Source organism: Odontesthes bonariensis, chromosome 19 (assembly GCF_027942865.1).
Source record: "Odontesthes bonariensis isolate fOdoBon6 chromosome 19, fOdoBon6.hap1, whole genome shotgun sequence".
NCBI classification, from domain to species: Eukaryota; Metazoa; Chordata; class Actinopteri; order Atheriniformes; family Atherinopsidae; genus Odontesthes; species Odontesthes bonariensis.
In genome coordinates, this window is record NC_134524.1 from 22,200,414 (window position 1) to 22,215,624 (window position 15,211).

General features: G+C 45.7%; 2 protein-coding genes across 2 annotated transcripts in view; one reads left to right on the forward strand and one right to left on the reverse strand.

Annotated features, from left to right (window-relative positions):
- Positions 1 to 15,211, forward strand: part of rps4x (ribosomal protein S4 X-linked) — a 346,107-nt gene that overhangs the window by 113,188 nt on the left and 217,708 nt on the right. The window lies entirely within an intron of this gene.
- The window catches only part of shroom4 (shroom family member 4), an 84,405-nt gene that overhangs the window by 10,249 nt on the left and 58,945 nt on the right, over positions 1 to 15,211 (reverse strand). Inside the window, exons 3-4 of the mRNA XM_075450835.1 lie at positions 12,602 to 12,814; positions 3,323 to 6,161 (exon numbers count right to left, since the gene is read on the reverse strand). Of these exons, the coding sequence (XP_075306950.1) occupies positions 3,323 to 6,161; positions 12,602 to 12,814 (3,052 nt within the window). The remainder of the gene's footprint in view (positions 1 to 3,322; positions 6,162 to 12,601; positions 12,815 to 15,211) is intronic.

Genomic DNA, 15,211 nt, shown 5'->3' on the forward strand with positions numbered 1-15,211 from the left:
CAGCCACTTGTTGCCCCCATCTCAACTTTTTTGAGACATGGTGCTCGACATCGAATTAAAAATGAGACAATATCTTTCCAGAAAAAGTAAAATGTCTCACTTTCAAGGTAGACGTTTCCTTATGTTCTGTTGTTCATAAAATATCAGTTTATGGGATCTTACAAATCGTCACGTGCATTCTTAAATTTAGATTTTACACATCGTCCCCAACGTTTCTGGAACTGGGGTTGCATACCGACATCATTATGAATACAGAACCCAATTCATTCGTCTCTTTCACGTCTTCAACCACTCTGCAGACACAGAAACCAGTCAATAGTCCTGCTCACGTCTAGGTTGCAGCTTCTTGGCAGAAAAAAGATGTAATTGTCAGCCCTGCATCAATGTGTGCATCACATCAAGCTGACATCGTGGAATCAGGTAAGTGATCACAGCATTCTTGGCAAAGAACTGTGTTCCGAGATGCTGGCCCCTGTACTTTCGCACGTGACACCGATGTGCAATCAAGGTTCATCCGTGACGGTTTGAAAGACACATCCTTATAAAAAAGGAATTATTCCACTCACAGGGTCTGATAGCTTTCTGTGAACATTGCAAGCATGTTAGCTCTGTGAGCAAAGCTGAGTCGTTTTAGTTGATTTATTAAAAGTCAATCAACTGCCAACGAATTAAAATATATATATATATATATAGTTTTGATTTAAGTGAAATAGCTACAAATGATCTGGCTTCTGTTTCTTCAGTGTGAGAATTTGTTGTTTTCTCCGTTTTTCGATCACGGCATCTGAATATCTCTGAAGTCTGTCTCATTGATTTGACAAAGACGGACCTGACGACACGCTGGAGACATTTTTTTTATCATCTTTCCGAAGATTGTGTGGGCCATTACAAGATTAGAGAGAAAATGACTGGCAAAAACAAGGAAAATAATCATTAGAAGCAGCCGTCTAAAGCTCTTTTCACGACAGTAACTTGAAAGAACATGCTTGTGAAAAGAATTTACACACACATACATTCCAGAGAGATATTTTCTGACTGTCTGAGATGCAAATCTGAACATCCAGATGATATATTAGATAATCTGAGACTGCCGTATCACATATCCAAACCCAAAATGTTGAACTACAGCAGTGATCATAGGATAATGTTTCAATCAGGTAATAAATATACAATTATTTGAGAAATAATTGTATATTCTATTGATTATATGAGTTCAGTGTTCATGATAAAGGGACTAAAAGAAGAGTCAATGCAGACATCTCCTTGGAAAATCACTGTTATTTCCGGGATTTAACTAAGTAATTGATTTGGAGTTGCTTCATTTGGTCCAATTATACCAAAATATTAGGTCAGCTGACCACTTGATTACACAGAATGACTGGGTTTTTTCCATCGAAAGATTTGCACAGGCAGTGTGCATTCGAATCCATCTCCAGTGTCACCATTTGTGTCTGGGCACTTAAGACTGTTGGCAGCCGAGGATTCCACTGAAATCCTACGCTTTCTTGTCCATGTACAACATATAAAACCAAAGCCGAGTTCCTTTTGTGTCGGAAGTCCGAGCTTGGAGCCAGGAATGACGGCACAACCCGCGTCGAACCGGAGCGACGTTCCTCTGGCTTAACGAGTCGGAAAGTTCCGACTTCCTACTTTGGGAAAATTTCCCATTTTTTGAGCTCAAATGCAACAGCTGTGGTAGAAGTAATCCGACTGGCAAAACATACACCGCGAATTCCAGTTTTTCTAACTGGGAACGTGTTTTCATTTTAAACCTTAAAAGAATGCTGTTCGTGAAACAATCATTCCGTCTGAGTCTGATTTTTGCCAAAAACAATTTAAGTGAACCGTCTGAAAACAAAGCCGGGCATTGAGCAACAGACCTTCCAACAATAACATCAGATTCTGATTAATAGCAATGTCCAAAAAAACACACACACACACACACACAAAAAGGAAGCCTCAACTCCCCGTGTGCTTTGCAGTGGCACCGTGTGAACATGTGTCTATGCATTCCAGGCAGAGGTGCGTTCACATGCCTGTGCCTCCGTGACTCTGCAGAAGCGCACGCTCGGCACATCTGTTCCCATTAAAATTACTGGACGTTGTCGGCGGCAGATTTCAACACATGAGGTTATCGCCGTGGCATCGGAGCAGCAGCCTTTGATTTGAAAAAAAGGGATCCCACTATGTAAGGGGTCCAGGGTTCGAGACGAGACACAACCCCCCCACCCCCCCCCCAGGCCTCTACATGGCAATGTCACACGAACACAACAAAACTTTATCAGCTTGGGGCCAAATATTTGCTAACCTTAAGATGCATTTAGTCCAAAGCAAATGTCACTTTGCATTACTCAATGTCAAATGATGAGGGTACTGAAAGTTCACGTGAGTTGTAAAAGTTCAAACTAAGGGGCTGCCCCCCCTCCAATCCTCCTCGCGGCCCAGAATCAATTTGCGGCGAAGTTGCAACCCAACACTGCTATTATCGCGGACGCAAGTCGAGCGCCGCCGTTGCCAAATCTCCCTAAATGCCATGAACTATCAAAAAGGATACGCTGTATTTTCTAGGAGAATTTCAAGACTTTTACCACAGGCTCAACTTCAAACCGACCGTTCGGGCCACAGAGCACTTGGACAGAGTGGTGACTCAGCTTCATCGTCAGAGTGCGGCCACTCCATCTCTTATAGGTGCTGGTTGACGAAACAGAGTCAGCTTTTGCTCTTGGATAGTCATTTCAGTCCACTCCAAAAAAAAAAAAAAAAAAACACACACGGCCTGATTTCAGCGAGCCTGAACGTTTATCCTTCGCTCTGAAAGTCGTCGAGAGCTTTCGATGTCGCTGAGACTCGGGCCTGCTGCTAAAAACCTGTTCTGAGGCGAGTCTCATTACGCTGCAAGTAGAGTACTAACATATTCTTAACTTTTTTTTTTATATGATTATTTTTTGGGCTTTTATGCCTGTAATGGACAGTACAGTTGAAGAGAGACAGGAAGCAGGGGGCAGAGAAAGGGGGAATGACATGCAGCAAAGGGCCGTCCGGTGCCGGACTTGAACCGGGGCCAGCTGCAGTGAGGACTATAGCCTCTGTACATGGGGCGCCTGCTCAACCCACTACGCCACATATTCTTAACTTTAATAGAATTGGTGAAATCTATGGACAAATGACTTCAAAGACGACAAAGTAGAGTTAAGAGTTAAAAGCAACTCTTTTTTGCTTCGACGTTCAGCTAAAACTCAGATCCCAGGACAGCGGCCTCCTACTGAGCCTTCAAAATGCAGGGTTTTCTTCAATGGTGAAAACATGCAGAGGGTACTCTTACCTCTGTGGGTGTGTGGCTCCTCGCCGTGTATCCCTGATGCAGAGGTTGTTGGTTGTCTAGCAGCTGGGCAGAGGGGCTGACCGGGTAAAAAGCCGACCGGGGAACCTGATTCTGGGTCGGGCCGTAAGAGGACATCTGAGGCTTGGCCTGGAAGCCGTCCTCGTGTTGGAAGTTTTTCTCTTTGATGCTGTAACACTCCTGATAACAGATGAGCTCCCTTTCCTTCTCCCCTTCTCTCTTAAGCTCCCTCTCTCTTTCCTTTTTGAGACTTTCCTTCTCTCTGGCTCTCTCCATCTCCTTTTCTCTTTCCAGCTCCCTCTCTCTTTCCCTCTCCCACTGTCTCACCCTCTCCTCCCGCTCCCTCTCCCGCTGAATCTCCCTCAGCTTCTCCATTTCCGATTCCCTCGCTTTTCTTTCCATTTCCTGCTGCCTCTCCTCTTTCAACCTCTCTTCCCTCTCCTCCCTTTCTCTGGCTTCTTCCCTCTCTTTTTCTTTCTGCCTCTCCCTGGTGGTGCTCACAGACTGCCTCCTGGCCTCCACAGTGGTTGAAAGTTGGACATTTTCTTGCTGTAGTCCACCCTGGTAGGAGTATCTCCTATGACTTGGATGCCGACCGAGTTCTCTGGCCTGTTGCTCCGGATGGCACGCAGGTTTTCTCTGCCTGTAACTTGCCATATTCGAGACGTTTGAAACAGACGTGGCTTTGCACGTCTCCTCGAAAAACTTCATTCGGTCTGCAAATGGAAGGATATCCGACTCCTCCATTCGCGAACACGAAGAGGAGCGACTGTAGGAGGAGGTGGAGGAGGCGGTGAAGGCGCAAACCCCGTGACGCGACCCTATGACCCCCAACACTCTCTGACCCAAGACTCTACACCGCCGGTCTGCATCTGGCTCCGGCTGGAGTTTATGCTCGGGGGTCCAACGCCAGCGCCGGGCTTTGCCCGCAGGTGCCATCTCCTCCACAACTCTGATGCCGACACCGAAACTAGGGACGCCTGGGTCTACAATCTGAACAGACCTGGATCTGCTGGTGTTCTGAGTGTAAGCTGTGGACTGAGTCTCCGAGACATCGCAGTTGGAGTCACTCGAGGTGTTTGATGTCTTCACTTCAGCTGAGGTCTGAGATTCTCGAGGGGTTGCGGGTGAGGCAAATACAGCTTTGGCTCCCTTTTTCTGCTCTGGGTCTGTCCCGTCTTCGCAGAAGTCTGAACCCTCCTCCTCCTGGACAGTTTCTCCACTGCAGAGCAGCCCTCCTGGGCCACGACTGCACTGTAGCTGCGCCTTTTTCCTCTGAATCTCATTGCGGAGGTTGGTAGCAAATCGCTCGCTGCGCCGCCGGTTCCGTCTATGGTTCCTGGACGAGTCCGACCTCTTCTTGTTTTCCTCTCCTTGCACACCGTCCTCCTTTTTACCCGCACTTCTACCCCTGTCCGATGCCGTCTGCTCCTCAAGTAAAGTATCCATACTAGCAGCGGTGCTAAGAGGCTGAAAATCACCCACCGCTAGCTGGTCAGAGCTTAATATGTCCTGGATTGCTCCCGTGGGTTCACCTGGTACGCTCACAGAGCGACCCCAAGGTATGTGATGGTGAACTGGCGTGAGGGACCTGCCATTTACGCTCATCCCTTCCAGCCTTTCACTTGAATCTCCGTCCTCAGCGTCCCCTTCCAAGAACACGGATCCTGGCGTCGAGCATCGGCTGCCGCCCCATTTAGCAGGAGGAGGAGGATGGCCGTTTAAAGCTTCTTGGACCTCTGTTGTGGGGTGGAGAGATGAAGACTGGGAGCAGTGGCTGCTACAGGAGGACGAAGAGGGATCAGAGGGCTCGAGAGAAGAGTCGTTACTATCGAACTGCAATAGCTGAAGTTGTGTGGCCAGAAGCTTCTCGGGGGCACTGTGCCGATGCAGCACTGCAGAGGAATGCTTGATCTGGGAATCGGTGGTGTTGGACTGCCCTGAACCTTCCATGGAGGATTCAGCGGATAAGGAATCAGGAGCAGGGTTGATATTGACTTCAGGGACTGTCACAGACTCCGAGGCGGTCTCTAGTTTGTAGTCTTTGTTCGCACTGCCATCACATCTGATATGTCTAAATTCTTCACTCTGTCTTTGGATAAAGTTCGAGTCGTCTGCATCAGTTCGATCGCCCTTCTCTGGAGCAGGAAAGCCATTCGGAATTCCCGACTCAGCAGTCTTACGGGATTTGTTTTCCTCATTATGAGAAACACTGGAATTCTCAATCGGAGCAGATGTGCAACGTTTGCTGGCAGCATTAGTGCGACTTCGGGTCGCCCTAAAGCTGTCCTTCCTCGTTGGGGGCTGCGGGGGGTTAATCTTCTTCCCCTCTCCAGAATCTCCATTTCTTACAATCTGAAAGTCTCCTCCCCTCCGCTCCTGCTCGTAACAGCAGGACGAGGGCCTCTCTTTCACCCGACTGGGCCTCGATCTCGGCCTGGTCAGCGATCGGGACTTATACTCAATCATCTGCGCCTCATCCGGGGCTCGGCCACACGCCTTCCCCCGCGCCGAGGCGTCCCCGGGGAAGCTTTGAGAAGCCGGCCCAAGGCTCTGGAGGAGGTTATCCATGGAGCACGCTTCCCCGGGCCTTAGCGGCACGGTCGCGTAGTCAGACGTGTTGGAACTGGCGGAAAAGGAGCTGTAGGCCGAGTCGCGCTTGTTGTTGAAGAGGGTGGGGTCAACGGGCGAACTGTGGGAGTCGGAGTAGGGCTGTGCAGTGGGTGTCGGCGTGTCCAAGCTCTCCATGGAGCCCAGGGAGCTGCTTCGGTCAGTGGAGGAGTGCGGCCTGGGCAGCTGAGCCCACTGCATGGACAAGTCACTGCAGAGAGACAAGAGATAAAGACGATCAACTCAATAATACTTCAGTGTTCAGTTTCATCATACTTCATTATACTTCTTGACCGAAATAAAAGTTGATACTTTTGTAAACTACACAGACATAATCATCTTTAAATTTCTGAACATACACAGCGTCTTCTCGAGGATAAAAAAAAAAAATTTCAACTGCATTGCCGGGAGGGGGGGGGGGGGTCTGCTTTCTATTAGTGCTGAGCCGTAGATCCACGGCAGCCTCGCATCTTTTTGAAGCCCACCGGAGAAAAGCCTCTTTAGGCGGAGAGGGATTTCCTCCTCATCAACTCCCACTGCCAGGAGTCAAAAATCACTTGATTCCTCTCATCCTCCTTCCACCTTTACCAGTCGTTCCCTTTTTCCACTTTTAGATTCTCCCCGTCATTCCAGAATGATATCCGATTCAGGAACATTATAATAGCTCATTGTCATAGGTCGTTTAAGTCTTCCGTTTATTACATGGCAAAGATTTCAGTGGAACCTTTTCGTGTTTTACTTTTGAATAAACATGGAAAAAGCATTGCACAAAGTAATGAAATTCACTTTCATGTCTTCTAAAATGCACAGACTAAAGTACCTTCTCTTGTAAGCTTCATTTAGAAAGTTTACAAGCTTAAACAAACTGGCTCTGTGATGGCAAAAGTCCAGCTGGCCAGAAGAAGTGACTCAGATCAACTAAGACACGAGTGACCCCACATAACTGGCGCACTGACTCAACGGTTTGAGTCAGGGTGCCCGAAACTTAGAAGTTTCTACCGCCGTCCTGCTCAAATTTAGCTCGCCACATGCGGTCCCCGCCATCGGTCCGACAACGTTTTCCAATTCACAGCCTCAACTGGCCGCACGCTGAAAGAAAACGTCAAAGCTGACAGTCGACATGCGGCCGAGTGCGTTGACAAGTAGCTTCCATTAGCCCAATTCAGAAGCAATCCACCTGGATCATCTTCCATTGGATTAAAAAGCTCCTACACAGCCTCGTCCGTTTAAACCCAACTGGTGGCATCTTTCTGTTCAATCGAACTTGCAAATGTTTTTGTCCCCGAATGTTGCAACTAAAAGGAAGTGAGGACTTCCAAACTAACTTACTTTCTCGATGAGTGACAGGCAGCACAAGGAGAGCTGACGGAATCGGCTTACACAAAACACCTTGGACACATGCTGGCTCTAAGTGTTGACGCTGTGGGGTGGAGGCACGCAGTGTTCTTGTGCTTGGTTCCAATCCAACCCGTAAAGACCCCCACAAAACCTGCAGACATTTTATTGTGGTATTTGTTTTTCCAATAAAAAAAAAGAAAAGGAGTGAACGGTCACTTGCCCTCGCTATTTCTTTTGGTGTCTTATTCAAACAAAAGGGAAAGTTTCCAAGGAGACAGAGGACGGGGGGGGGGTAACTGGAGAGAGAAATTTCTAACGAGCTTTGATCTGAAACCAGCACAGAGGGGTAAACCAGCTGGACTACCTCCAGGCTGTTTCTGTGGTATTTATGGTTTTACAGTTCAGGCTTTAAGAATATCAAAACTGATGCGTTTCGTTCTCATCTTTAAACAATCAAACCCTTTGACTTGCATCAAAATCCTGACATTTGTACTTGTGCAGTTTAGCGGTTCAGAGTCTGTAGAACTTGTAACCCTTCACATTCTTACCACGATGGGCTCTGTATACACAAAGCTCTTTTTACTTTGAACATACTTCTGCAAGCTCTCTGTTGGGGCTCCGCAAATGTAGGTCTACGTGTTCTTGCGTTTTTGAGGCAGTCTCAAATACGAGGAACAATCTGAGGTGTGGGCTCCTCTAGGTTGTATCGGTGCTGTTGCTGGTCCTCTAGCTTTGCTCTGCTTTGGAAAAGACTTAAGACATGATGCAGTGCAATTACGTGAGAAATCGTGAAGATTATCCGGTGTAACTGCTGTCTGAGCTTTTCACCTTTGCTTCTTTGTTGTTTTTCATGTTTGGTACTTTGTCCTCTTTGTGATAAAATCTTGTATCTGTTGGCCTATCCTAGCTCCAGCTAACGTTCAATAAGAAATTTCCACTCTAAACAAACAATAGCGCCCAATTTACCAAAAAGAATGAAATAAGAGGAGATTATCGCAGTTCAAGATTGGCATTTCAACTCGAAAAAGGTTGTTTCTACTGAAACTGTATGCCCAAAAGGCCTGATGCATCAGCTTTACTGTATTTCAATGGTTTCGACAATTTGTACCAAAGTACAACTGATAAATATCTTGTGGAGCTGCCCTTTGTCATAATCTACTTTTAGAACCTATATTTTTTTCAATTGACATTGCGCTCTAATGAGCTTCATGTAACCCCATTACCATAAACTCCAGCAAATAGCTAGAGTCCTGAGGGTATAACAAAACTCACAGATGACAGAATGCGGGTGGATGAGAAGCAAAAGCTTTCCTCAGGTTAGTCCAGAAAGAATTCAACACATTAGTTCAACAGTTTCAAGAGGCAATATACAGAAACAAATGGAGACTGGCGAGTGGTAAAGAAAATCACAAAAATGTTCCCAGCGAGCATGGCAAAATGCTGGCTCCTTAATAAGTCATTGCAGGTTTAAAACAACGTAAGATAATACCCTGACTGGTGGGGGGAGAAAAAAAAAAAGCATCCCTATCTGCATGGGAAACTGTTTTTTGAAGGAAGTGAGCAATGAATGAGAAAGTAGAGGCTTCTGTGTAGTTTTGACCTGGCTGACAGAGAGAGAGGAAAGGAGGAAATAAGACGGGAGCCGGACAGGAAATGACAGTCACTCTTGCCCAATCACACGGCAATCTGGAACATGTGATGGGGTTTGACGCACTTACGCCGGCCCGAACGCACCGTGGGGCATTTGAGATGACTGGATCCATTATCGGTGTGCGTCGATTCTAACAAGCGCACGCTCACCCATGTCTATCAGCCAAGAGATAGAGAAACATATCTTCTTCAACACTCACATGGTGTGTGAGCGATTACGTGAAAACACACTCGCACGGTGTGGAAATGAACACAAACACTGTACAAAATGTCCCTCTCCGTCACGCAGAACTCAGTTTATTGAAGGTCTTCCTCTCTTTGTCACCATGTTCTGGGAGTCACATGCCATTGTCCAGAGTTAAGCCGGGAGCTGCCTCCTCATCAGATGTATGTGTGTGTGTGTGTGTGTGTGTGTGTGTGTGTAACGGGATCGGGCAGGAGCAACTGTGGGAATAAGAGACCCACACACACACACACACACACACACACACACTGCGATGTTATCCTCGTGGGACTATTAAATCTAACAGTGGTACATTATATCACCGATTCTTATCGAATGGAGAATAGTGCAAATCTCTATGATGCCACGGGGCTGACAAACAAGGACGGAGCGGCTATTTTTATTGTGAGTCAATATACAGACGGCGGGGACTTCCTCTTTAAGGGTTTCGAGTTTACTTTGGTGAGATCATACAGTAATACAAAGGCTCCTGCCTGCACAGTGTGCGACTTCTTTTTGTTCGACCTGTTGTGTCACCGTGACAAAAATATTGCCATTATTACATTTGGAGCCGAACTTATCACAGACACCGATAGACGTCGACCGTTTAGCTCGCTGACAGCAAGTTATTGCTCAAGCAGAAATGCCAGACATTCCTTCATCGCAGTCGGCTTGTTTTTCTGTATGCTACGTGGTCATTCATCAAATCTTTTTCACTTTCGGTCAAAGAAGCAACTTTGAAACTCTACGACTTGTTTTTTTTTTTTTTTACATTACCAGGAAACCAAATAATATATGCAGGGAAATACAGTAAAAAAAAACTTTGTACAATTCTAGCGAGTTTAAAAGTCAATATGTGGTATGCGCACCTTTATTCTCCATCACAGCTTGAACCCTGAGCTTTCTTTTAATTTCTTTCAGTAGTCTTCAGGAATAGTTCTCCAGGCTTCTTGAAGGACATCCCAAAGCTCTTCTTTGGATATTGGCTGCCTTTTGTTCCGTTTTCTGTCAGAATGATCCCACACTGCTTCAATAAAGTCGAGGTCCGGGCTCTGGGGAGCATTCATCCCTCCATGAGACCGGTCGCCTCTGATTTTCAGTCTGATTTTGTGTTATTTGGCATAGCTCAGCCTTTTTTTCCCTTCCTTAAGACAGCCACCCTTCCATGGAGACCATTTCAGATGAAGCGTCAGTGAAAACCAGAAGCATCTCTCAGGTCCTGTGTCATGTCTTTGCTGGATTTTTTTTTGCCCTCCGTTTCTTAAGGACATCACTTTCTGTCGCGGCCTTCTAAGTTTCCAAACTATATTTTCTAAGAAAGGCCGTGGGTAGCAACAGTTGGTTTGATTCTTGCACGCACTTCCGACTTGATTGACTAAAATTCTCTTACAACGAAAGTTATCTTAATCTGATTTTACAAGCTCAAAAAGTGGTCAAAAAATCATTTTACCAAAACCTCCCGTCTTCACACCGGACATTTGACAAACAAAAAGCTCTTCCAACACGCTCCCGGTGTGTTCTTAATCTCTCTAACTAATGGGAGGGTCTAAAAGTTACCAAAATAATCTAAACAATTTCAAATATAAAAATGAATTACAGATTTTGATTCCAAACTAACTAAAGTATATTCTAACTGCCCAAAGAAAACTAAATTGATAGAACTTATGATTTACAAACATAAATGGCCACAACACTTTCAGATACAGTTCATCTGCTCGAGATTTTTAGGTCACTTCTTCTTCTTTTTTAGTCCTCCACTTGTCCCGTTTCCTTTAAAACCTCCTTTTCTAAGCACACACTGCAAGTTTCTCCTACTAGCTTTTTGGAAATCACCTCGTTGGTGTAAAAAAATACTATTCCCCGTCTATCAAACTGTATCTTATACTTTTAACTCTTATTTTTTCTTATAGATGCAGCTAAAGAAACTGGGACAAACTGGTGTATTTTCTTCAAGGTGAATAAGCCATGGGTCAGCGTGAAGTGTGCTAATGAATGCAAACACATTCCTCTGAAATGGTCAGGTACAAGGACTGGACTGAAAATGAGCGGAAAAAGCAGCCAATGTCCCAAAGATAAGACCCGTTTTAGAAAGACTAAAAAAACTATTGCCCGAGGCCACTTTAAAAGATTTTCCGAGGAGGCTCAATATAAAGAAACGAATGATGGCTCAGGCTTTCACACAGAATAGTACGTCCAGCAGCATGTGATGAGACAACTAACCAAGAAGTGAACCGGCATGATGGCTGATGTCTCATGAACTGCTGACCTAATGGACTACCTCTAAGCAACATTGTTTTAAACCCTCGATATAATAAGAATGAGACATTTTCCATCTTTCCCGTCTCTCGTCAGCCGATTCGTCGTCGCTTTAGAATGTTTTAATGGGAGCCAAAAATAGGTCCCTGTGCTTCCTGTGTGGGCTGTGTTGACATTAAAGCGCAGTGATGTCACCGGTTTCCTGGCGATTTCCTGGACTTTGGGAGGCGCACCGGGCAAAAAAATTTCCTGCAATCTCGTCGGAGTAGCTCGCGGGACCACAACGTGTGACTCAAACCTACGGGAGGACACACTCGCCGTAAGACTGCTAGCAAAGGCAGCACCCGAAGCACTTTGGGACGATGACACAACTTTATCAGCTGCCATCAGAAAGAACCAGAGAAGAGGATTCTTTGTTCTTTGTCTGGCATCGGATTCAAGCTGCTCAACAGCCCCGTGGGCTTCATAAAATAATATTTTGATTATATCTTGTACTGTCTGGGATTCAGAGACAATTTATGTTGAGGAACACGAAATTGCTCCACAGTTATTTTGCCGGCCGCCCATCTTTACTTCTGAGAGACTCTGCCTCTCTTAGGGGCTCTTTCGATACGTTACCAACCCGTTGCCAATTAACCTGATTAGTTGCAACATGTCGCTTCCCGTCTTTTCTTTCTAGCACCGCTTACTTTTCCAGCTTTTAGTTCCACCTTTCACAGTTTTTGTTGGATGAGCTCATATTTCTAACGAACATAGTAAAATGCTTCGTATCTAATGTGTTTTCTGCAGCCAAATATTAGTTCCCGTGTATTATTGTACATTTAGTTCCTCTGGCTTTTAAAACCACAGCTCAGACAAAACAAGCGATCTGCAGACTGTGCCTTCGCCTTCGTGTATTTTCATGAATTATGCAATTTTCTTAGAATGAGGAAAAACACAAATATGACAGAATAAATCCCTCGTGAGAGAAATCTTGTGAGTGGTCCCTACTGAACAAGCAGTTTACTCCACTCCTTTAGTTCTTCTACAATGGACAGTGAAGATTCAATGTCACCGTCATTGGCATGGCTCAGTAGCACAAACTCAATAATCTGATGCTGGGTCCACAGATTTGGGAATCGCCTGTAACCAAACAAGACCCGACAGCCGCTTTTCATAGACAGTTCATTTACACATCGTCTCACCTGTTGTCGGTGGCGTGCCAGGGTAGTGTGTACGGGCCGGGGTGGAGCTGCATGGCAGATGGAGGAGGGGGTGGGGGGAGTGGAGGGGAGTCCGCAGAGGGGAGGCAGGGTGGCAGAGGTGGAGGGGATGGAGGAGGGGGAGGGGGGAGGAGGGGCAGCTCCGATAACTTTGCCAGGTGCCAGGAGTGAGGCCGGATGAGAGGAACGCTGCGCCTGTGTGGGACGAGAGGGGAAGACTCGGGTGAGGAAACATGGAAACGGCTGGAATTTATGGTCTAATGTAAAGAGGCTGCGGTGGTGTTGCATTTCCTATAGTTATTCTCCTTTGTTGCCTGCACTGGGGTCGTCTTTACCGTAAGTTTTTTTTTTCCCTATTGCCTTCATATGATTTACCACAGCTCAGACCGCTAAGACGACATCCTGACTTGCAGCAGCAGCTGGAACGTCGGGGATCACATAAAACGTGGACCAACAGCAGCAGCAGCACCGTGCCAACCCAAACTTTGTAGCGACGGCTTCCTCACAAGTCGTTTGGACTTTCACTGCACCGCCATTAAAAACTCATCTAACATGTACAGTAAGCTCTGCCGTCTGATCTAAGGCCGAACATTCCACTGCATCCCAAGATATTCTCTAATTCCCTGACACAGACTAATTCCCAGATTCGGCCGGACCCCCGCAGACTTGAGTGTGAATGTGAGACGGAAAAACAAAGAACAGAAAGAAGTGAAAAGAGCAGCGACAAAAAAAAAAAAAAAGAAGGACCAGACAGATATAAATGTTTCAATCTGGAGGTCTGAATGAACCTTTGTGACAGTAATCCTATCTTGTTATAAGCGGACACACTGCAGGGAATACTGCTGCTGGATGGAAGCGAGTCGACGAGAGAACGGAAACCACCATGGCTGCCGACTCGAGACGTTAGCTTGGACCGGACTTGCGTTAGAAATACGAGGTCGGACTGCTGGGAGACGCCGACTTCACAAAGAAAGTTTGGAAGCCGAAAACATTCAAGTATCAAGTTTGGAATTGGTCGAATCCCAGATGAATGAAAAGGAGAAGAAGAAGAAAAAAGGGTCCACAACATCAAAAGGGACTGGCTTAGCCAAAAATCTTCAACATAGAATTATTATCAAGCCTTCACGGTAATGCAACTTGATTCTTAGTCTTTGCAGAAAGCACGAATATGAAAAAAAAAATGAAGGCCAGTTCACATCAAAGCCAAAGAGACCCGTGTCTAGACTCAAGGACTCGAGACTGGGGGCTAAACTGATTTGGACGTGTCTTCTTTGGAGACATGATCTATGTGAATAAAATGACTTCATTTGGATTTTCCTGGTTCGACTTGAAATTGGACTTGTATCAAGTTGACTTGAGACTCATCAAACTCAAGATTTCTTGGTTAATCTGGGACTTGGACCTTTGAGCTCGTCTCATTTGACTAGAGACTTGACTTGGTCTCCTCTTGACTCGTCACGAATGAATTGATTTTGATTCAGTTGAGACTTGTGACGACTCGACCTTATCTCGGCCGTCTTAAGACTTGTCTTGAACAGGTCTAAACTGAAACTTCTCACGATTCAAACATGAACTGAACCCATCTCGGGTAACATAAGACTTAGCATTGTTCGGATATGTCACGTTGAATTTGTCTCGATGAATCCCTTCTTGGGAGTTGCTGCGACTGCCTCGAGTCAGTGAGACATCTGCAGTTACTTGAGGCTCGTCTCAACGGACTTTAAATTTGTCCGATTGTTTTCTCACCTGACGCAACACTTAGAAATGTCCCAAAAGACCTAAAAGTTTCTCAGAAAGACCCAGAAATAGCAGCTGGATGGCGCAAGGTTTATTTCCCAACAAACAGCTCTAACTGAAGACCATTAAGTTGTAAAGAAGGACACTATTCTGAGCACTTCAAAAAAAAAAACAATTGGAGGTACAATTTTGGAAGAAGAATGCAGATCCTGGCAACGCGAGGGGGAAAGGAAAAGGCCATTTCTGAGTGTTATTGTTTGTGATAAAGCAGGAGCAGGAGACCCACTTCCAAAATAAACACCAAAGTTTCCTGGTTCTGGCTCCTAAAGAAGGATTTCTATCTTAGCCCACTGATTGTCCGACTCCACTGACAATGTCCTTGAATTATCCCCTGAGAAAGTTTATGTAAAGCCAGTCTATGTGCGTCTATTATTTTGTGTATGTGTGTGTCTAAATATGTGTGGGAACCATCCAAACCCAACCAGACAAAATACCGTTATTGAACATAACACAAACATTAACAGACCCCCACCTCTCACACTCCCCTTCGAAGCCACCTCTCGTTTCTCAAAGTTGAACTTTTAAAGATTGATGACTGGGAAAAGTTAGACGGAGATTGTGTGATAAAGAAAGAGAAATGTCGACAAATATCTCTCCTTCGCGATCGTTTTGCAGCGATGCAGGGGAGGCGGGTCGGGTTCTTTGAAAAACCGCATAACCCATAAATGCTTTTCCCCCAAAAAAATTCCGAGAGGCCTGAGGAGGGGTCGCCGATCATGTATCCCACAACGGTGAGGATTTTTACACTTTTAGGAGCTTTACCTTCTGGAAGAGAGGAAGCCTGTGATCGCGTGA